General features: G+C 40.6%; 1 protein-coding gene across 5 annotated transcripts; it reads right to left on the bottom strand.

Moving 5' to 3' along the window:
- Positions 1-6,412: 6,412 nt before the first annotated feature.
- On the bottom strand, positions 6,413-22,163 carry TRPV1 (transient receptor potential cation channel subfamily V member 1). 5 transcript variants are annotated; one of them, XM_075439921.1, is made up of 17 exons: positions 20,057-22,163; positions 16,597-16,912; positions 15,878-16,044; positions 15,417-15,569; positions 14,881-15,021; positions 14,089-14,387; positions 13,287-13,463; positions 12,904-13,068; positions 12,535-12,630; positions 11,871-11,941; positions 11,014-11,179; positions 10,233-10,299; positions 9,495-9,811; positions 8,781-8,908; positions 8,409-8,524; positions 7,693-7,849; positions 6,413-6,502 (listed from the first exon to the last, which is right to left on the bottom strand). In XM_075439921.1, the coding sequence occupies exons 1-17, from the start codon at positions 20,139-20,141 to the stop codon at positions 6,451-6,453; spliced, it is 2,673 nt and encodes an 890-aa protein (XP_075296036.1). In that variant the 5' UTR covers positions 20,142-22,163; the 3' UTR covers positions 6,413-6,450. The 5 variants fall into 5 exon arrangements, with proteins under 5 accessions (XP_075296036.1, XP_075296032.1, XP_075296033.1 ...); XM_075439917.1 differs by lacking the exon at positions 20,057-22,163 and adding an exon at positions 18,963-20,030; XM_075439918.1 differs by lacking the exons at positions 6,413-6,502; positions 20,057-22,163 and adding exons at positions 6,919-6,972; positions 18,963-20,030 and having other exon boundaries at positions 14,875-15,021.
- Between the last annotated feature and the right edge of the window lie 35 nt (positions 22,164-22,198).

Genomic DNA, 22,198 nt, shown 5'->3' with positions numbered 1-22,198 from the left:
TATGTCACTATGCAGCTAATTCTTTCACTCAGGCAAATATAAAAAAGAGACATAAGCCTGGTGCACTAAAAGAACAACATTATTGTTGGGACTGTCAAAATTACCCAACAACCAAGCACCCTAATTATTTCTTATTCCCCCAACTCAAGCAGCTTTCCCCAGCTACAGCACTGATGCCCTGAGAACTCCTACCCATCACAATGAGTAACACTGCTCATGACACTCCTCAGTCTGCCTGTCTTTCTATAGCTAAGCTTAGGAACATAGACATTTACATTCTGTATTTGAGTAGTACTCAGCATAGCAGTACCCTGCTGAACCATTGCTAGAGCTCACAGAGGCTATTCCAATACATACACTAAGATAACAAAATAACAGACATTAACCTAACTCCACATCTCCACCTCCACCCACATCACCAAAGAAACAAGACTGCCTCCCTTATTATACTCTTTCTCCACCTGACAGCGAGCTCACTTCCACCTGAATCTCCTTATTTCCTGCACCTGTGGCCACTTTCCTAGGCAGGGGTGGGCTCAGTCGTGAATGAGTTGGAATCAGTGCAATAAAAATCAACTTGTTGCTATTTTTCTGTGTCTTTTCCTGTGTCTGTGCTACTGTTAGTGTCCCTTACCACCCTCAAGGCAAAATGAAACAATGCAAACCTACAAAGACCTTTGCCAGTGATCACTCCATCGATGTGTGGGGTGTTGGGCACTTCTTGTCCCTGTCCTGTGTGCATGTACTGTCTGCTGGTGCTGTAGGTCACAGGCTATACATGGTCAGTGGGGAGGCTCGCATGGGAATGCACACTTTTGAGGCTAGTTTTAAGACCATGAGATAGGCACTTTTTACTTTTACTGGTTCTCACTTCACAGTCACGCAGGAGGGTGCCAGGTCTCCTGCATGAAACAACACGTAACACTTCACTGAGGTCTTTCAAAGCACAAACTCTGCTTGACTGTTCTGAGCCTCACAGTCCCAACTAGATCAGGGCTGTTCTCCAACTATTTCAGCGTGAGTTTGTACCCTTAGTAAATCTTCACTTGTGGCGCATAGTTTCTGGTAATGCTTAGCAGTGCAGGGGAATTAAGCAACATGAAAACGCCTCAAGGGATACACCGTGAAGAAAGTGTGCCCCACCTATATGCTACATTTTTTTCCTGAAGTCTGTACTGCCACTGTTTCACTCAAGTAGTTTTTGGAGGGTGATCACCAAAAGTGGGAAGGAACCTTTATGTTATAATAATTTCAAGTTGAACTAACAGTTCAGTCACTTGATTTTAAGAACATCAAACCTCCCTTTTTAAAAGAAAAAGATTTTTATCTGTCTCATCCATCTAAATCTGGGGAATAGTTCTTTCCCCTTCCTCCAAAGATCTCGTTAGACGTGTAAATATTATGAAAGGAACAACAATTCATCCACTATCAGGTTTTACACTGAGAGCTAAACTTTACATCAACTGTAGCAGCATATGAGACACTCACTAACAAAATAAAATCCCTACAGGCCCCTTCCACTTTTTGTCAAGCTCTTTCTGTGACATAAGTGAAGCAGAATCGAAGGTGAACATCTACCACTTGAAATAAACCCTCAGATACATTGGTTCCCTAAAATAAGAGAGCTAAAACCTGCAGGTCCCACATTGCTTCAGCCACGTGGCATTGGATATATTTGTTCACGTGGACTGAAGTTTGAAACTTCCAGTGTTTCCAAAAGGAGTTCTTTGGGCAGACTTACATTATATGTGCACCACAGAAAAATAATCTTTTCAGGATATATTTTCCCTGTCTCAGTTTCAACCCATTATTCTTATTAAAACCCCTTTTATTATACAAATCATCTCCTTTCTTTGTCAATGCTTCAATTTTCTGGTATTCAGAACCAGCCTATATAGCATATATAGCACCAGCTGAGATATAGCTAACTTTCCATTCGACCTTGCAAATCAGTCTCTTGAGAACCCTCTACCTATTTCCAGCCCAAAGCTCCACTTTTCTATATCTTTCTGATAACGAGGGACATTGTTTTCCTTGTGTCTTCCTCTATGCAATTAAATATTCTTGGCTTTTCTGCTCTAACAGGAACTGAGGACACGATTCCTTTTCTCTGGGTGGTTCATTATCTGCATGCTCCTTCAGAATAAGGGGAAATCTCTGGGCTAAACCTACCATGTCAGCTTGGAAACAAATGACTTTGACTTAGTGACATGGCTTAAAACTGCTCTTACTGGCCGAGTGAGTAGGACACTTCCTTCCAGTTCCAGTAATTGGGAGTTGCTCTTGCTGGCTGTGGAGCAGCCAGCTGAAATGGCAATTCTAGGTGACATGAGTTTTCAAACCAACATTCCACTGACTAAAATGTTGATGTTAAAGGCTGATTATAACAATGACCAAGAAGTACTCTTCTGGACGATGACGAAGTCTGAAAACCTTGGTGATCCTGTAAACGTTCACGTCTCCTCATGTCCACTCATTGCCAGCATATTGAAACAGGAAATGTTACTAATCGTGATGTAGCTCTACCACAGTATCATAAACACCCCAGAAAGAGACAAGTCCAACGAGGTCATTTGGTTGATTTCCCCTCCTTCCCACAGAAACAGGGTACTCTCCACCATGTGTTTTGAAGTGCTTTGTACAGTTTGACATCTGATGTAGGAGAAATTGGGTCCATATTTTGCCTATGGAAACTATTACGGAGTCAGAAGTAATCCCAGTCTGCACAGCGTGGGTAATGGAAAGCACTTGAGAGCCCTGTAACCACATCAAGAAGATCCAGGATGTCTATGCTGCATCTGGCAGCGTCAATTAAGACCTCTTCCTCCCAGGCCCTAGTAAATCCATGCCTGTTGCCTAATGGAGCAAGAAAGACTTGTAAGAAGTACTTTCCACTGCAAGAGGATTCTCTTCAGTGCACCAAAACATGCAAGCTGATGTTAAATATCCAAGACACTGGCTGATAGTGGGCTGCTCGGAACATCAGCTTGTCTGAGATTTTTAATGTACATGGATTTTTTGAGTTTGGAAGATTTACGATGATAATTTGCTCAAAAACTCTGTACAAAATTCCTACTGATGGGGTTCTGAAAACATCAGAACCTGAGTCCACTGGCTTTATCCCTTAAGGTTATCAGGTTGGCAGGATGCCCTGTGTTTTGTAGCACAGCAGCACTTGCTGGGCACACACTTTGTGGATTTTTCAGTACTGAGGACTCCAGCAAAGATGCATGACTGAGTAATGTGCTAGTGTGCTACAGACGCCACAGAAGAGTGACAGGATTAGCTGGTATTTGGCAAAGATAAATATGATTCTGCATAACAAATCTGATCAGAGGCAGCAAAGCAAGACAGTGGCGTTGGAGGGAGAGGGGCTTTCCCGGGCCAGGTCAGTTCTGGGGTCCCCAAAGAGGGAGAAGGCAGCATCCCTGCACACGGCTTGGGGGCCCTCTTGTGGGCCCTGGGGGCTTCCGTGGACCCCACTAAAACCTACCCATGTGCTGCCTGAGAAGGGATTAATATTAATGTTTAATTAGGACAAGGGCTATTCAGACTCTAATGCCAGCTGTTGCAGAGGGGAAAAATGAGTGCACACAAACAACAGGCTGTGTGGCTCCAAGTTTTTCAGGTATATGCTCAACTAATTCAGAAATTATTGGAGTTTGGAAGACACAACAGTTCAGTTTACATGTCTGACTAGACAAGCTGCATCTCAGGTATGGCAATGTTGTAAAATACTGAGATCATGTTTTTGCTTTTGCAAGTGTTCATCAATCCATTTTCAACTCCACGTGAATTGCAGCCCAACTTACCCTTGTGCAGCTCACCTGTTCTTGCTATCTCCCATCCCACACACATTTGCAGTCGTTGCTAATTACAGTCATCACCCACAAACAGGAGATAAGCATATCAACAGTCTTCAATTCTTTTGCTTTTGAGCCAGTGAGGTTATCGGAAGCTGGTGGATATATACATTTGTCAAACCTGATCATCTCTTATTAAGCACTTAGTGTGGACACAAATTAATGTGACTAATAACTGTGAGAGGACAGATTTTTACCACCTGCAAGCCTCAAGGAATAGCATGGGAATCATGTGCTGTTTCTAACCATATTCAGTGTGAAATAATTACACAAACTTCAAACTAAGTAACTCCCCAAGTGCTCAAGACATGGATTCTGCAAGGCCATGCAAAATATGTCTGCCAAAGTGAGCAGAACCTCCACAGAACAACCCAAGTAAAGATAATTTATTGCAAAGCCATGCTCCTCCTCAGCCAGTGGAGGTGTGTAGCAGTAGGAACAGAAAGGTGCTGGTCCTAGCAAAGCTATTTTTGAAGCAAAAATACTTCCTGACAAGCCACCTCTCTTCCCTGGGGGTTAGTCGCATCCCTCCACTGTAAGAATGACACATGATCTCTGCCTGTATGTCCCCTGCAGGCATCGCACCCAGTCTGCCTGAACAGAGATGCACCTTGATTTCCAACAGCTATTCTATGCACCTAGGAGGAATGCAGATGAAGGAAGTAAACTGTGGCAAACAGAGCCCTGGCCAGCTGAGTCTGAATAAATGTGGGCGACACTGGGTTGGAGTCACTGCCAAGCTATACCTCCCCATCTGCGGGAAACAAATTTCTGCCCATTGCAGTTACTGAGTGATGATATAGCTGGAAATTCTGAGAGGTTAGTAATAACTCACTCTAGAGAAGTGGGATAATTTTGTTTGCTTCCCAGAGAAGACTCAGGGATTTAAAAAATGCAACCAAAAAACCCACCAGCACCACCCTATCCCACAAATATAGGGCATTTACATTTTTAACCACAGTATTATACTGATGTAAATTTTCCACTCTGAATTCTAGCATTTCAGTTTTTTATTAAGACGTCCCTTGCAATCTTTGTGTTCTTGTTGGAGCAAAAAGGGACGGGAAGGCATAGGTCTATATTATGTTTAGGTTACCCAGGGCAGCTGACCGATCCTTCTGGACAGGCACTTGATGTAAATCAAGGCAGAATTTAAGCAATGGATCAGGTCTCTACCCAGGCTGATAATTATCAGAGAAATAGATCCCTCACAGGCAATACAGACATTTCATGAATGCTTTCCGGCTACATCATGATCCTAGTGTGCTTTCAAGCATAAATTTGCCCTGGCACACAAAGGCATGGAGACAATCAACTACGTTTTTCTGGTCAGACCCTTTCTACATTTATTCTTGATAGTTTTAATAATAAATTATTTCACTGTCTCAGCCTGTCTTGTCTACTTTGCTGTACATGTTTTACATGTGGACTGTCTCTTGCCATGTTCAGCATGGAGGACAATGAAGTCCTGAGTGGAACCTATAGAGACTGCTACCAGGTGTTTAGAGACACACCTTTGTAACGGTATGAAACTGAATATGCCTGCTTTGACCATTCTCTGTGGTTTCCCTGTCCACCAGAGACAAAGCTTGTTGGGTTCAAATTCTGATTTTTTTTTTTCAGTCATTTCTTTCAAATCCTTTGGCAAGTTTCTCTGGTTATACCCTACAAACTACGTTTGACCTGAATGATGTTAACAAAAGAAACAAGGATTATTAGTCCTCTAGATGGTGCTACTATTTCAAATACAGCATCTGGATGCTTGAAGATATTGTTGAAATATATTGCTGTAGTACCCTATGAGAAAGGAGCACTGTGAGAAATCCTGACCCCAGTAAAAGAACTGATGTCAAACAACCCAAAACTTCATCTAACAGTGTTGGCAGTGAAGGGCAGTCTGTACATAAAGATACTAATTACTTCAAGAATAGTGAATGTTTTAGTATCTTACTAAATGCAAATGTATTGATGAAAATGACCTTTCAAAGGCTGGCTCAATTTTCTATGTCTTTGATTTCCAATTTTCCCCATAATTTGCTGCTGACCCCTCCAGCATACCACTTTTCAACTTCAATGACTCATATGCATGTTGTCCGACCACAGTCTTTGGATGCGTCACAGGCCAAGCATGACGGTCTTTCCCTGGCAAAGGCTGTGCACTCTGGCCCCATTTCACAGAAGTGCTTTAGCACAATTGTACTTCAAACGCAACCACAGAAACAGTGCACATGCTCAAACTAAAACCCATGGTTAAAAACCTTGTTGGCTGAAGGATAGTTGCATATGCACGCTATACTTGCGCATTAAAGGGTGTTAAGTCTAAGTGCTTTAGTGATACATAACAAGAAAAGAAGGTAAAACAATTTACCTTTTCTTGCCCAACACAGCTGCACAGGTCCAGCACTTGAAATACTGGGCCAGCTGTCTATAAGATAAATTTTCTTATCCTTAGTTCCTTCCTGTACAGCCACTTTTCATGAGGATGCCAAAGTTCTTCCTATTCTTTCCTTGCTTTCCAGGGGTCCTATCTGTAGTTTTGGAATATCTGCCTATTTTCTCTCTCAGATACTTTTCCCGATTCTCTTTGTTAGTCCAGCCAGATGGATTTGCAGCACCACATTTCTTTCCTCCTGTTGTTGCTGTCAAAGTCAAGAATAAAAACTTCTGTATTTTTTTGTTATACATTATTATACATCTGACCTTTGAAACATATATTCTCTATAACCACTACCTCTTACTTTGTGCAAAGTTCATCTGTTATCTAAATAAATGTCAAATTTGGGACCTTGTTAAGCTTTTAGCCTCAGTAACAATAACTGTGAATTCTGGACTTTACTCAGACAGTGTAAGAGAAACATTTATTTCATTGATTTTGACTATTCAACCTTTAAAATTTCACAGAGTATATTTGTTCTTGTGTTATGAGAAAAGAGTAACAACATCTCCAGATCACTCATTATTTTGTATTCTTTCACTGTGTCCCCATTTATTTATCTCTTTTCCAAGAAACTTTCCTCAGAGGAACATACCTCTGGGTTCTTGGTGATTTTTACTGCTCTATTATCACTCCTCTTCATTTCATAATAGTTTGGTTGGTTAGTTTTTGAGGCTGCAAAGTCACAAAATCAAGGCCTGTAGCTGATCACAAAATACTTTTAAAAGCAAGAGAATCTAAAAGCAGACAGAAGATATAAAATCCACTATGTACAGGGTGTCAAGTGATAACAATTTTTCTATAGGCACTTTTGTTATTTTCGTATTATCAACAGAATATCCACCATCACTGGCCACTTGCATCAACCTGCAAAACTTAGTGAAGCTCCTGTTAGCTAACAATGCAAATGTCAGCTCAGATCTCAGAAATGCATGAGGACTTTCAAAGAGTAAAAGAAATGGATGAAGACTGGAAAAAAATCTGCACTAAAAAAGGGCTCACTGCCTTACAGACAGCTCTAAAGTGTGGGAAATTCTCAATGTATTTATTTATAAAACAAAACAAAAATAACCCCAAACTATGGGAACTGTTTCTAACACTTCATGAGACAGCCTGGATGCATATGTCTAGCCAAGTAAATATAAACCAAGTAGTACAGACAATTTCTTGCAGACTTATATTAAAAATAACCATGAAGACATGAGCTTAAACAACAAGTAGTTTATTTAGTATACTCAATGAATCCTTGCACACACTAATTTCCTAAGTCCTCTGACCTTTTTCCATAAATCCCTGTTCTTATGAATGAAGTGCTTTAATTGCCCTGCTTGCGAGGACCAACATAGGCAATTAGAATTAACGTCCTTCTTAAAAATAAAATAACATCAGACTGACTTTGGAAGTGACTCCTTCAATGCCTCGAAATCTTCTGGTTCATAATAAGGTTCCAAAATAGGTTTTAATTTTACTTCTTCTGGTAGTTTTTGAGTCTCTTCTCTCCTGCTTCCATCTCTTAAAAGCGGAACCAACGTTTTCCAGTTTTTCCCTGAAACTAAAAAAGAAAGGAATAGTTAATTTTTTCCCCCTCCACCAAAACAGAGGAAAATATACAAGTGGCTTAAATAGGAAGCTGATGAAGGAAGAACAAAGATGCAGGAAGAAAGGGTTTTGTGGTTTTCTTCCACATACTGTTCCATGAGTTTTCCATATTTCAGCTGGCAAGTACAGCAGAGACTGATCGTACAGTTAAATACTTCTGTGCTGGATGCTGAGCTCCCAAACTATAGGGTTTGGGTCCTCCAAGGGAGCTTCTTGGCTATCTGGCTGCCATCATACACTGTTCCATCTCCTCAGGATTTACACATATTATCTCCTTGTAAAATCTACAGTCAGAATGATGAATCTACGGGGCTTCTATTCCAGAGAGTAAAACTGCTCTGTGAATAACAACCCCACTTAATCCTTCACATTTTCTGCTGACTGAAAATGCCATTAACTTAGCTACTTCCATTATCATTAAGCGCATAAAATTGACTACCCTCTAACAATTGATGCTGCTTCTATCACCAGCATGTAGCCCATACTACAATTTAGGTTCCTGAAACCCTCACCTCTGCCACGCTTAACAGAGTAACTGGGATTTCGTTTGAGATCCCCAGAGTACCCAGGGTCTTCGTTGATTATGCCCAGATTAGTATTCCATGTGGACCAGTTCACTTCTTCAACCCTGGGGAGAGAACAACAGAACCAATTAGCTGTTTTAAGGATCACCAGACAACTCCAGGATGAGTTTATATCACAAACTGCCACCTCTCAAGCCTCAGCTCTGACCCAGAAAACAGATTAAACTGACTACTGTAGACAGTGTTAGTGCACTACTCTTCAGAGAAGTGCTGCAGGGGGAAAGTTCTCCTTCCCATTACCAGATACTCTAATGTTGTTTGTCTATAAAAGTGTGTTCATTTAACATACAAACAGGTTACCTAAAGCACCATCTGTAATCATCTTGGCCGTCAGGCGTGACCCCCACCAAGACTTGCTTCCCAGACCGGAACGAGCGCCCCAAACAGTTCAAGTAGCTGTTTTCAATATCCAAGATCGTGATGGCTCTCTACCAGGTAAAAGAAAGCAGACCACTGAGAGGCTGCTGTTTCAAAGTCATACAAATCCTGAATTCTGCCTTTATTTTAAAAACCTTGATCTTTTATCATTGTCACCATCTTAAAGCAGGCATCGAACCTATCTCTAAAATATCACCTCTGTTAACATGTTATTTAAAATGCTAAACTACTGCCCTGTCATCAGAATAATGAAGTTCCCTTTCTTAACTCAAACAAAAGCTGATGTGCCTTTAAGATTCTGGTAAATATTGGCTTTCCCCTTGCATAATCCCTGTCTTCATACTCTGAACATGATTTTCCATCACCAAAAGCCCAAATAGTTCTAATTACAAAAGTACTTATTTTCTTAAATTCTGAACATCTGTGGAACACTGGGAACATATACTCAGGCAAAACATCAAATATGCATGGAAAAGGAACCAAAATACTTTTTTTTTTTGAACTGTTCAGGGGAATCAGAAAGAAGCAGTGACCTGCTATTTAGACACATGTCCATTCCTAAAGATTCTCTCTGAAATTTCTTACGACTTTCCCACACCCTCTTTCTTGAACAGTAGCCTCACAAAAGCAATGTACCTGGAGTTTCCAGATGCTCTTGCTCTCCTGTGCAATTTTGCTCACAGTTTCCCCCATCAGTGCAATAAGCATGTTGAGCAGGAGGATGTATGTAAGGATGACATAGAGAACCAAAAGGATAACAAACACAGACTTGAACCTGTAGTTCTCTGTGAACTCCAGGTCCCCCATCCCAATAGTGAACTTGAAAAGCTCCAAGCAGGTATAGTACAGACTATTGTAGGATGTGCGGCCTCGTTTCACATGGGAGCATCGGGCATATTCAGAGCTATTTGTGTCTTGCCCCTCATTGTCATCTTCAATTAAAGTCACCACAGCTGTTGCAAAAGAGGAATCACGTATGCAGGATAAAAATACAATCTGAGATCATAATTCCACTGCAAGCAATGAAAATGAGCATAAAGGTGAGACGTGTGATCTTCATAGTGCATTGTCCCCAGTGAAATTGCTCTATAAAACATGCCCCATAACTGACACCCTCTCAGAAGGTGTTGTCTCAGTTTTATCCATATAATACAGGATGACTGTTTTTCCATTCAGCTTTGCAAAGCAGTTTGACACCAGGGATGAAAAGCTCTATGAAATTACTACACATAATTGTTATTGTGAAGAGATTTTTTTTGTGATTAGGTTAATTTGCTAGTTTTTAGTTGGAAACAAAAAGTCTAAGTCACTTGAAAAATAAAATTTTCTGAGATTCTTTAAGACAACAAAAAATAACTCTAAGAATGATATTACCTGTAGAAAATCCCAGCAGGAATACTAGATAGACAAACATGAAGCGACATAAATCTCTAAGGATCATCTGTAACATGGAAACAGAGTATTTTTATACTGCTAAAACTTGAATATAAACTGCAACAAAAACTAGTAGGAAATACTGCTTCAGCTCAAGAAAATATGTGCTGTTCATGCATTAAACTGTTGTTTATCCTGCTGAGAAAGTAAACTTTAATACAGAAAACATTTTTCTTACTTATGCGACAGTTTACGCACATATGCAAGACATACGCGTACCAAATAGTTCCATCTTTGTGAGTATAAACCACATTAAGACAGTTGCATCTTTCTTCCCTTCTTGGGCTAGCTGGCTACATCATATATAGAGGTTTATTAGCCAGCTACTGCCTCTTAGCTAATTGCTCTGTCTGGTAACATTTAAGCTATTCCTAAAGAAATTTCCAGCTGATAGAAAGCTGTGCCATTTCACACCAGACCAGTCTGCACTGTTCTCAGTCTACTTTCATCCATGCCTATCTAACTATTTTGAAGCATGGCAAGTAATAATAATATTGACTGCTATAAAATGTATGGATAAGGAGCAGGTGGTTTTTCTACATAACTTCTGTTGTATCTCTTCACTCAGAAAATAATGGCCATGTGTAGCAGACTGATATGAGATTTCCCAGTGGCATCACGGAGGTAGATATGGTGACTTCTCTCCTGGAAATGGGGCTGTTGGCAGCAGTTTCCTCAGCTCAGCACTCTGCTGGCCTCACCCCCCACTCACTCGACTGACCTTCGCAATCATGACAGAGTAAATGCCCATCTGCTGGAAGCCACGGGTGTAGTACAGCATGTTAGCCCAGCCCAGCGCCAAGGAGAAGACCATGGAAGCCACGTACAGTTCCTGGCCACAGAAGTACAGCACCACAGAGCTCAGGAGGAGCAAGGAGTGAACAAAGCTGAAAGACAAGCATGGTCTGAATGCAGAGTGCTGAGCTGGCCACAGGTGGTGGGAACAGAGGAGCCCCATGAGGTAAACAGCAGAATGAGAGTTTCTCCAAAACACAAAGGAGCCTTGGAGGACACTTCTTCTCTTCCCTTCCTTCTTTCCCTTCTCAAATCCTACAATTCCTCTTGCAAACTCCTCAGTTTCCCCATATACAAGCTTCTCTAGTCTCATCCCTGCTCTTCCTTGTGACTGGAGGGAAGAAAAGTCCCCGAAGATGCTCATTTCTTCAGCACTCCCTCTCTTTTCACAGACCCACAAAAGTGCCCTGTTTAGCTGCACTCCAGCTGGGAAGAGAAAGGGCCCAAATTATGGAAAGGCAAAGCTCCCTTGAGGAATGGGAGGATTTCTGCACATCCAATGCATGCACTTGATTGCAAGTCCAACTTGGAGATCCATTCCTAACTCTGCTGCATGACATAGTCACTGAACTTCTGGACACTTCATTTGCTTTACCTCTAAAGAAGGCTACTGATCCAGACCCACTTGTACAAGTGCTATGATAGCCACTGGCAAGTATTTTGTAAGGACCCAGGAAATTGTAGCAAAGCATCTACCTACTACAAGTGGCTTCAGCCAAAGCTACAGAGCTCACACACTCATCTGTTCCATGCCAAAATGCAACCAAAGATTTTGGAGCTTACAAAAGAACCTCACTGTAGCTGTTAATTATCAGTGTCTTGAATGATGGGCGCCTCTGCACGAAATACTGTATCTGGAAAAAAAATAAAAAGACAATGAAGACTAGGTTTACATCCAAGGAGGGATTAAGTATCCCATGTGAATGCATCAGCTAGGCACTGATACCTACACAGCATCTCACAAGAACAGCTCAGAAACAACACTGGCACAAGATCTAGGGAGGACTCTTCCAGTAATACTTGACTTCTCTTACACCTGATGTCTCTTTTGAAGACAACAACATATTCAGTCACTGGTTTGAGGACCTGTGTGATTTTCTGTACATTCTCCATTGGCCGCCAAGAGGAAGCACGAGGACTTTAAGCCAAGACAGGTAATCTTTAATAGAGACATGGCTATTTGCAATATCCCATTCTTAAGCTTTGCCTAGGCTAACTGCCAAGATGCTCACTGACTTCTAAGGCTTGTCTTTTTTATACAATAGATAAAACTATCTTAGCTCATTAGTAACCTGAGAACTTCTGATCAGGCCAAGGAAAAAGATTTGTAGCTCTTGACTAAAACATGGATTATCTTAGCAGTCAATGCTAATGAACAGGAAAAGTATGTTAGGTTCTCTCCTACACCTGCTGAAACAGCAAAAAGCAAAAGTTTCAAATATCTTACCCCTCTGAAAAAAAAATAGAGACCTCCCAGTACACTCAGGATCTCTCCAGTCACTCGAAAATATTCTGCAGCACTGTGTCCAAACGTGAAGGGAGGCTGTATAAGACACCAAGATAGATATGTACTGGAGATAGGAAAGACCTGTTCTTGCCAGCAGCTGAAAGCAACTACATTTCTCAGGGAACAGATGAGGTTTCTGAGTATGTTGCAGCAAGGGGGCAAGACTGGGAAGGAAGCAGTATCAAAATCTCCCTCTTACCTTCAAGAAAGAGGAAAATTCTGATGTTAGGAGCACACATTCAAACAGGAGGCAGATCTGGGATATCACGCACTAAACGGTTCCCCTGATATGTGACAGGAATAACATACCTTTTTGTTCTTCTCTACAGGTCTGTAATAAGCAGCTCCAGTGAGGATAATGATATGCATGGTATAGACAAAGAAGTTGAAGTAAAATAAGTGTTTGACAAACCGGTCCCATTTGTCTTGCAGCAGCCTGTTAAGGGGTTCCACCAGCAGCATCTCATGACGGTTCTGAGCAGAAGGAGAAAGGAGAATCTTGATGGTACCAGTACGTATAGGGCTTTAAAAACAGCAAATTATATTAATCTTCAGCAAATGTTCCCTCTAGTACCTTAAACTCAGGAAGGGAGATTACAGGAATGAGGCAAAAGATGCACTGTGTGGAACATGGAGCTCTTCCCGAACAGTCCCCCAGCTGTGAATAAAATGCCAAGAAGGTGCATACTCACTGGCGTTTCACTGCTGTAGGCAATAATCTCAAGCACTGAATTTTTCTCGCATGTGTCTATGCAGGACAGGTCATAAAGAGATGAGTGGACAGGTCCATAAGCCCACTCGGTGAACTTCCTAGACAAGTGTCTGCACTCAGGATCTTTGATCTCTCGTCTGAGGATGTATGCGAAAATCTAATTGCAAAAGAACATACAGCCAACATTTCAGTGCTAATGGACTCCTAGTTCCTCCATATCTCCACAAGATAAGAGGGCTAATTTCTCCCTAGTTTAACTGTGGTGAAGTCAACCCACTGAGGCAGTGCAAAGATCAAAGTCTGAAGTAAACAAAATTTTTCTCACTAGATGCTGGAGGATAAGAAATACAATTACCACTTACAACTTGCCATTATCTGTTTCAGAACTGCAAGAGAAAAAGACATTTATGTTACCCATCTCTGAACACACAGTCATTCTGAATGGGTACTGTCAGGAGGTGAGTTGTATCAGCTAGTCAAAAGTATGAGGCCTCTAGTAGTTCAGCTGATAGCAGAGACCCACTCTCTGTTTCCACTTGGGCTACCTTGCATACCAGTGGTATATGAATAATGCCAGCTGGGCACAGACACACACACACACACACACACACTTCGTAGCCTTTAAGGACTATGCAGTTTTTCATGTTAAACTGCAGCATCAGTTCCTCTTAACTAAAAGCCCCAAAAATAATCAGTGATTAAATTTGTCCTGCATAAATGTCTTGCATGTACTCTGTATAACTTGATACAGTAATGACAGTTAAAGACATTTGCTCACCTACCCCTATCTTGCCTGTTTTGGCTGCCAGAGTTAATGGCGTCAGCCCTTTTTTGTTGGCGAGTTCTTCTAGCTTCAGGATCGGATTAATTTTGGCACCAAGGATCAATATGTTGTTGTACATCTTGGTAACAAACTTGGTATTATCCTTAGTATTATCTGCAATCTCCACCAGCGTGTGCAGGACTGTATTGCCCATGGAGTCCTCAGCAGCAATGCTGGCTGCCTGGTAGGGGTTCTCAAGGAGGAATTTCACAATGCAGAGCTGGTTGGTGCAGGCAGCCAGGGACAAAGGCAGCTCCCCTAAGGGCAAGCAACGGGAATGAGTGGTCAGAAAGCCCGTTACTACACATGCATAAACAGAGAGAAGATTATGTTGTTTTCATCTTTCACCACAAGCAGAAGAGGTGAATTTCTCTGTCTGATATAGCACCAATTCTTGTGATAGCTGTTAGAATCATGTTTTCTTTGGTTTAACTACATCACAGAAAAATGGCTGCTTAAAAAAAAAAACACTGAAGGGACAGCTAGCAGAAGGTTACAACCTTTCAAAGGATACAGTGCCCAGAAAACAAAGAGATGCAGACACCAAGCTCACACTGAACACCATTAACTACCAACTGTGTTTCCTTATAATCTCAGCCTTTGGGAGTAAATATTTGGACTAGGTGGTGGAACAGCCCATCTGGTACTTCTGACCCTCCAGTCCCACATAAACAGGATTATTTAACAGCTTGCACTTGGAATAATGCTAGGATAACTCAATCAATAAAGCCCATACTGTGCTCACCCCTACCAAAATAAAAGCCAGGTTTCCCTTTGATTTTCCTGAAGAACTCCCCACAGGCTCTTGCATGGACATCTGCTCCGTTCTGGACCAAGAGCTTCACCAGGCACATGTTTCTTCTCTCAATGGCAATGTGAAGTGCAGTCTGGCCTACAAAGACACTCATCAGACAGAAATCTTCAACATTTAATACAGACAGAGAGCTTTCAGACACTGTAATTCATTCAGCTCCATGTAAGACAGTGGAACTGAGAGCTCTGCAGACTAAAAAGCTCTAGAACTGAACAAAAAAGTATGCCACAGACAGCAAATGCATGTCCCTGGAACTTGCTATTAAATCACTGTATATCAAAAATGGCAGAATATTGCACCTAACAAAACACTGCCCTAGCACAAATGCACTAACTGATAATCAGACACGGGAACTTTCGGGTGCCGCATCCTCAGGCGTAAGACCCCATGCAGAAGATTGTTTAAAAGCCCTGCCTAATCCTATCTTCAGTCTGAGCACCAAGAGTATTCGCTGTAGCAGCTACTTCTCTTACCCTTGTAGTAGTTGTCAGTATACTCTGCATTAACAAACTCTTTCAGAGTTCCAGTTTTCCTCGCAATATCCAGCAGCAAGGGAATGGTATCATTTTTCCCATCATGCAGATTCAGCATGGCTTTCAGTAAGCAGGTTTTCCCAGTTTCTGGCTCTGTAACACAAAAAATTGCAGCTACATAGAAGTCATCACAAACCTACAATCTACTTCCGGGTATGCAGGAATTAATGAGGTTCTTTTCAAAAGACAAGAAAACTCATTCAGGGTTTCGCAGAAATTTTCAGCTTTTCTGAATTCTCCTATAACCTTACAATCAATGGGTTGCCCAATCAACAGGGAAGCACCCACTATTAGATGACCACCCGCAGAGACTTAACACAATGATGGTTTTTTGTTTTCATCTCAGGAGCACTACTGGAAGAATAAGAGGGCAACTTAAGGTATGTGACACTAAAGGGTACCTTTGAACTCATTATCTGTGAGATGCTTCAAGGTTCTATTAAGGTAGAGTAGCAGATCATCCAGGTCCCTTGTGTTGCCTTGGGCTACAGCATCAAAGATCCTTCTGCGGTCATAAAACTTGAAAGCTTTTTCTGAGCAGCCTGTGATGGAATCTGTAGATAGGAGCCTAACAAGGGTAAATTTCAGTTACTTCAAGTCAGATATTTAACAGACTTTTTATAAACTACCAGAATACTATTTTTCATTTGCTTGCATGAAGTAGTAAACACTACAGGTTAGTGTAGATGGATCTGCAAAGTCTACACGGTCAACAAAGTCTGCAAGCAACTGTCCTGATAAAATTATGTATCCATTGCTGAAAAGTTGAGAACAAGGCTTAAAAGAGGCACTGAAGTATGGAAGTCTAACTGCAGGCCTGGGAGCTAGGAAATCCCATGTTCTCATTCTGAGTGACGTCCATTCACTGAACAGTCTCAAGCAAGTGAATTAAGGCCCACTGCTAATTTTGGACAAAATATCCATGGACTGAATTTTCAGAGATCCCAAGAGACAACAGCTATTGTCATCTTCAGATGCAACACTCCTTATTTTGACATAGACAACGGTGAAACTGAAAAAATGGGCACGCTCATGTGGAGAGAATAAATGCTGCTCTAAGAAATGCAGTCTGCAGCTGTCAAACTGTTCATTACAACCAAATCTTACAAGGCAAACTTACTTGTGAAGTTTCCCCTTCTCCAAATGGGCATGAAATTTGATGACAGAAGGTGCCACCAGGTGATCCATCTGGTATAAGGAGTCCATGGGAGCCATGTCCTTGTCACTATCCCCCATCACAAACCGCCCACGTCTTGCAAAGATGTTGCTTTTGGGAGGCTGCACCTTGGTGCTGAGCATACCCTGGATGCTGTCAGATGTTTCCAGCATGGAGTCCTCCCCATCCGTGTGTTCATCTGTCACTTCAGACTCCTCCATATCAGAACTGCCAAATTTCTTCATCTTCCCAAGAATGGAAGACATGATGAGCAGGCAGTCTGTGAGGAACGACACAAACACCTCAAGTCAGCACTTTACAGGGCTATGAGTCCCTGTTTGCCTAGGACTACTCTCCAAAAACAGCAGGGAATGAATTGGTTGCTTTTATCCCAGAAGTGAGACAGATGGACACATATTCACTATGTGCAGTGCTGGAACAGTTTAGTAGGTCATTATCTCCATGTTGTTTGTTACTGTCCCCATTGCCCTTACCCATTTCAGAACAGAGAAAACAAGCCAGTGTCCCAGAGCTTGCTGGCCACCTTACTGCAGAGCTGACTATTTCTGCTTAAAAGTAGCGCCTCATCCTCCTCCACTCATTGTTACAGCCTCAACAATCTCTGCTTTTCTTCTCTACTTCCTGTTTGGTGTCACAATACACTCTCAGGATTATATCAGGGATGTGAAAAAAGCCTGCTTATGCCATAACTGTATCTCCGTGATGCTGAGCACAGAGGGCTTCCTGCATATAGGAAAATTATGACTTAATAGCTTTACCAGAGGCAAGGCAGTGCTAGACAAAAACTGCGGCGTGTGGTTCTTGGGAGATGAGTGTCACCTCAAACATGACACACGGAAACAGAAAGGGAAAGGTTCCCACAGATAAGAGACAACTGTTAGACCACAAGTCTGATCTTGTCTGATTTACAACGACAAAGAATTTGACTCCAGTTAACAAATATTCTATACTGAAAGTAGAGCAGGCGCTTTTTTTTTTTCTTCTTTCTTATCAAACTGTTTTAATCAAACAAATGTTTGTCTTTGTGCGATTGAATGCAAAATATTCTGGAACTCCAGCAGCAGAGACAGGAATGTACCACATTTGAACTGCTGCATAGCTAGCTTTTAGAGAGAGCTGCTCAGCCTTAGAAACATACTCCGAAATCCTGAATTGCTTGGAAATCTTATGGCTTTGAGCACAGAAATGTTATAAAATCTTTAAAAAGCCTTCCATTATAAACCAAATTACAGTGGTCAGGAATCTTCTCTGTACATTCAGCGTGAACACAATGTCATAAATATGCTTCAAGGTTGTTTCTCTTCACAAAAATATTCTGAGAGGTTGTCTGCAAACCTACACTGTACATTAAAGCTGGATTTTCAGTTCTATGGGACTAGTTAATACTCACATTAAGCACCCCTTACATTTTCCTGTGCAAGTAGAATAGGAAAGAAACTTTTGTCAGGCATTTGCATTTTCTGTAATTTTGTACAACATACATGTAAAGAAAACATCAATTTGCAAACTTCCATATTTAGGGTTACGGAAAGCAAAACAGTGTAGTTTAGGTGAAATAGTAACAAATGCAGTTTAACTTGCGATGTCCTCTGAGCTCACCTTTGAAGCTCTTTGTGTCCTTACAGTCTCTCTGAAACAATAACACAATATCCTAACTGTTCTATAAATAAGAAATTATATATAGAAAAATATTTCCATTTGGAATAGGATACCAAAAAAAACAGAAAAACACTTACTTCAGTGAAAAAGTTATAAAAATAGTTTTATAAAAAATGAAAAAAAATACACTGGGAATGCAGCCATGTATAATTTTAAATTTTTCTTATTTAAATTAATGTGGACTGAGCAAAAAAAAAAATCAGAGAGATGACTATGGAAAACAGAATCACATATTTTCCACAGAGTAGGTGCAATATTAAAATCCGCAGAATAGACTCAATCCTGTCTCCCTGGAAATCTGCTCAAACCTGTGTTAGTCATTATACATGCTTTTGTTTCTAAACCCTGTTGGTAGTATCTTTGATAATGAAGACAAACCCACATTTCCTCATGAATATGAATTTGCAAGGGAAATAACCTTCAAATTTCTGTGGAAGGATTCTCTAAAAAAATTAAAAATAAAAACATTATCATAAAAAAATGTGTAACCTACTTGAACTCTCTGAATCCTATGTACATTGAACTTTGATACAATAAATAAGGAAATATTTTTGACAGAATGTCTAACCACATCACAACTTATAATAAATATGAAGAGAGTTTACAAATAACGATCAACCATGCTATTCAAATATACCTGCAAGACTTACAAATATTGCAAAAAATCCTGTCTTCCGCAGAACAGTCCAGTCTCAGAAAACACCCTCTGATCTATAGGAACTTGGTGCCAGATATTGCTCCTCCAAGGTGCCTGGACTGAAAAGCCCTCAGTTTGCTTCTCTACTTCATCTGTCTGCAAAAGCATTCTATGTGTCTGATGAGTTTTAGAATCAAGGGAAGTTCACTAGAAGAACAGAGAATAGAGTAATAAGATCATTAAGAACAATTCTGCAACCAGAACCATTAGTTGCTTCTATTCCCAGGAGTTTAGCAAAGCTTTTTACAAGAATTGCAGTAAGTTGCTGTTGTTTTTCCATCCCCTTTAATTGCATTTAGTAATGGATACTCTTCCCCAGATTTCCTCTTTGTAAATACACTCCAGCTTGCAAAAAGACCCAAACCACCAGACAACAATTGTTTCTGTGGGTCACAGCTTCATTTCAATTTACAAAACTTTGTAAAATATGCCACAGCTCTTCTCTGAGATCAGTCATCTTTCTGCACATCTTTCTAGGGTGGCTGCTGTAAAGCTCCACCAAGCATTTTAAAGGTAAGCTGATTCTGAACAGAGTTGAGGACAACCAATGACAGGAAGTCCTAAGGCCACTCTATTGTTCCATGCTCCTACTATGTTTTATTTAAAAATATGTAACAGTCAGCTTTTAAATATCAATGCCATTAGGAAAAAAAGAATTCTTATCTATTCCAGGATGGATCTAAAACCCTTAACAATGAAAAATCATGTCATATATTGTTAAATATATCAGAAGATCTTTCTGCCAAAAACTAATCTAGAGAAACCCAGCAGGCTGGACTGATAAGCTGTAGCTCTTAGGCTAGAAGAAAGCTCCAAACGTCTAGCTCCTGAGGTTTCACATTAGATCACAAAATTGTTCAATGAAATTATCTGCTTGATGTTTTGCAAAAGGTAACTATCTAGTCTTGCCGTCTATCTATATATGTCTAAAAGAATAACGTATTTGTCTGTTTAATAGCAAACTAATTATACTGCGTAAAACACCTTACAGCATTATACTCAAAAGAAATCAAATGCCTATTTATTAATGCATTAAGTACAGATTACCAATAAACCAGGTCCTTAACTGGTGCTCCTGGAGCTTTTCTGAGCAGAGCATCTCGTTCAACATTACAATTAACTCCTTCACCATTTCCAAAGCAGAGGCTCAGTAACAAAAGTCTACGGATGAATGGAGGGTCTCCGTTATTTAGCTTCTTGCTGGTCCCTTCAGCTAAATGCTCCTTCTCTCTCTTCTCTCATTCCAGGCATCAGCTCCTTTCAGTCTTACTGCGCTCTGATGTACACCCTTCAGGAGCTTTCTGCTATTTTCTGAGTTTTAATGCCTCCTTCATCAGCCTCCTTGACCTGTGTATCTGCTAAAGGTGTTACTTCCTTCTTTACCAGCAGCACTCCATTGCTTTTTGCAATAGCTGTTGGACATATCATATTCCATCTCAGCAGGGATATGGTTTAAAGGTATAAATTCATAAGCAGATGTGAATGCTTATCAAAATAGGCCAGTAATAAACAGGAAGGAATTTATTCCTTTTTCTGGGGCCTGCATCCAACACGCTGTGCGACTTCTGTGCTTGAGAGTGATTTTACCAATTAAGCCCTCTCCATCACTGCAAATGGAAAAACATCAGCAGATTAGGTGTTAGAGATCTTAAAAGTACATCCAAAGCTGGCCTGCAGGTCAGAGATAGTCTTGTCTTTGCCAATAGAACCTAACACCAGGCCACAATTTTACCAGCCTCTGGAAACAAATACCACTTGATTTCACGGTTAACAGCATGGTACAATAGTATCATCTCTTTCCAGTTATTCAGTAAAAATGAAAGCACATATGCTGATACAAAAACAGTTTATAATGACATAAAAGGGAAAAAAATCTATAACAAATTCAGAGTTTTTACAAAACTTTGAATCTAGTCTACACATTCCCTGTAATTCCTATATATGCCAACAGTTCCCTAAACACGGCATGGATTACATGTATGGAGGGAGGGTGGAGGAAGATGGAAATTAATCTATCTGTGTAATTAAGATCTCAGAACAGCTTTCTCACTACAAAAATAAGTCAGTCTTGACACTGCTAATGTGCGAGATAGGAATATATTTCCATATTTCAGTTCAAATACATGCTTCTCAGTAATGAAATTGTCTATAGACGACATGAAACTATCTTACCAGCTTCCCAGTCTCATTTGAGCAAAGAAGGTGTCCATCCACTTTGTTTTAGACAGATGAAGTATAAATGTAGAATCAGAAACACTTTAGGATCAAATACACGAAAACAGCTATGCACAATATTACAAGATCAAATTATTTTTGTGGACCATCTCTCAAAATGCAAATTGTGTTTGGGCTTAAAAGGGAAATCAAAGCTGAAAGAGACGAGAATTGGGCAAACTCTGAGTTTGCCAGCTCCTCCAGTTTATCACAAGTTCTACCCATTTCAGAGAGGCCCTGATCCACTCTACCCCCAAAAACCAAATATAAAATAATTATGCATGCCATATAAGGAAAATAGTTACCTCCCATCCTATAAATGTATTTTCCACTTAGATGTAAGTCCCACATTCCAGATATCTCCAGTCACGGTACCAGCCTAGCGACACCTTTGAACTTAGTCCACTGCACCCAATCTGGGTAGCCACAGAAATAATCATCCATGTTTTATTTTGATTGTTTTGTTAATGTTCAAGCCAAGTTTGTATTCCACCTTTTACAGAGACAACATGCAACATGTGAAAACTGGCATTCATTCTGTGCAAGAGCCACCAAACTCCCCAAACAAGGTTGACATCCTGGTCCACTGTCTATATGTCTGCATATTGTGAGACACCTTAAGGACAAGAAGCCTTTAATGAAAGCATCAGACTAAGTTACAGACATCTACTCATCTCTCCCACAGACAATTACTCATCTCTCCTAGTCCTTCAAAACATATTTCCTACCAGGAAAATGAGTGTTGCATGAAGTAGCATTTTAGGCGGAAAGTTAATGGATCTTTCCTAGTCACTCTGTCAAATTTAATGTAGTAATTACTTCTCATTTCACAAACGAGAATGACAGAGCAATCAAATGTGTACACCCAAAAGCAGACATTAAATGCAAGCTTTTTTTTTTTCCACTGTAATGAGTGAGACGTCATGTTGAATATAACCCCTGAAAAAGTGAAGGAAGTGGAAGGAAACACTGTAC

Source organism: Opisthocomus hoazin, chromosome 20 (genome assembly GCF_030867145.1).
Source record: "Opisthocomus hoazin isolate bOpiHoa1 chromosome 20, bOpiHoa1.hap1, whole genome shotgun sequence".
Lineage (NCBI taxonomy): Eukaryota > Metazoa > Chordata > Aves > Opisthocomiformes > Opisthocomidae > Opisthocomus > Opisthocomus hoazin.
Note: the sequence above shows the minus strand (reverse complement) of the source record. Positions and strands in the feature narration are given on the sequence as shown.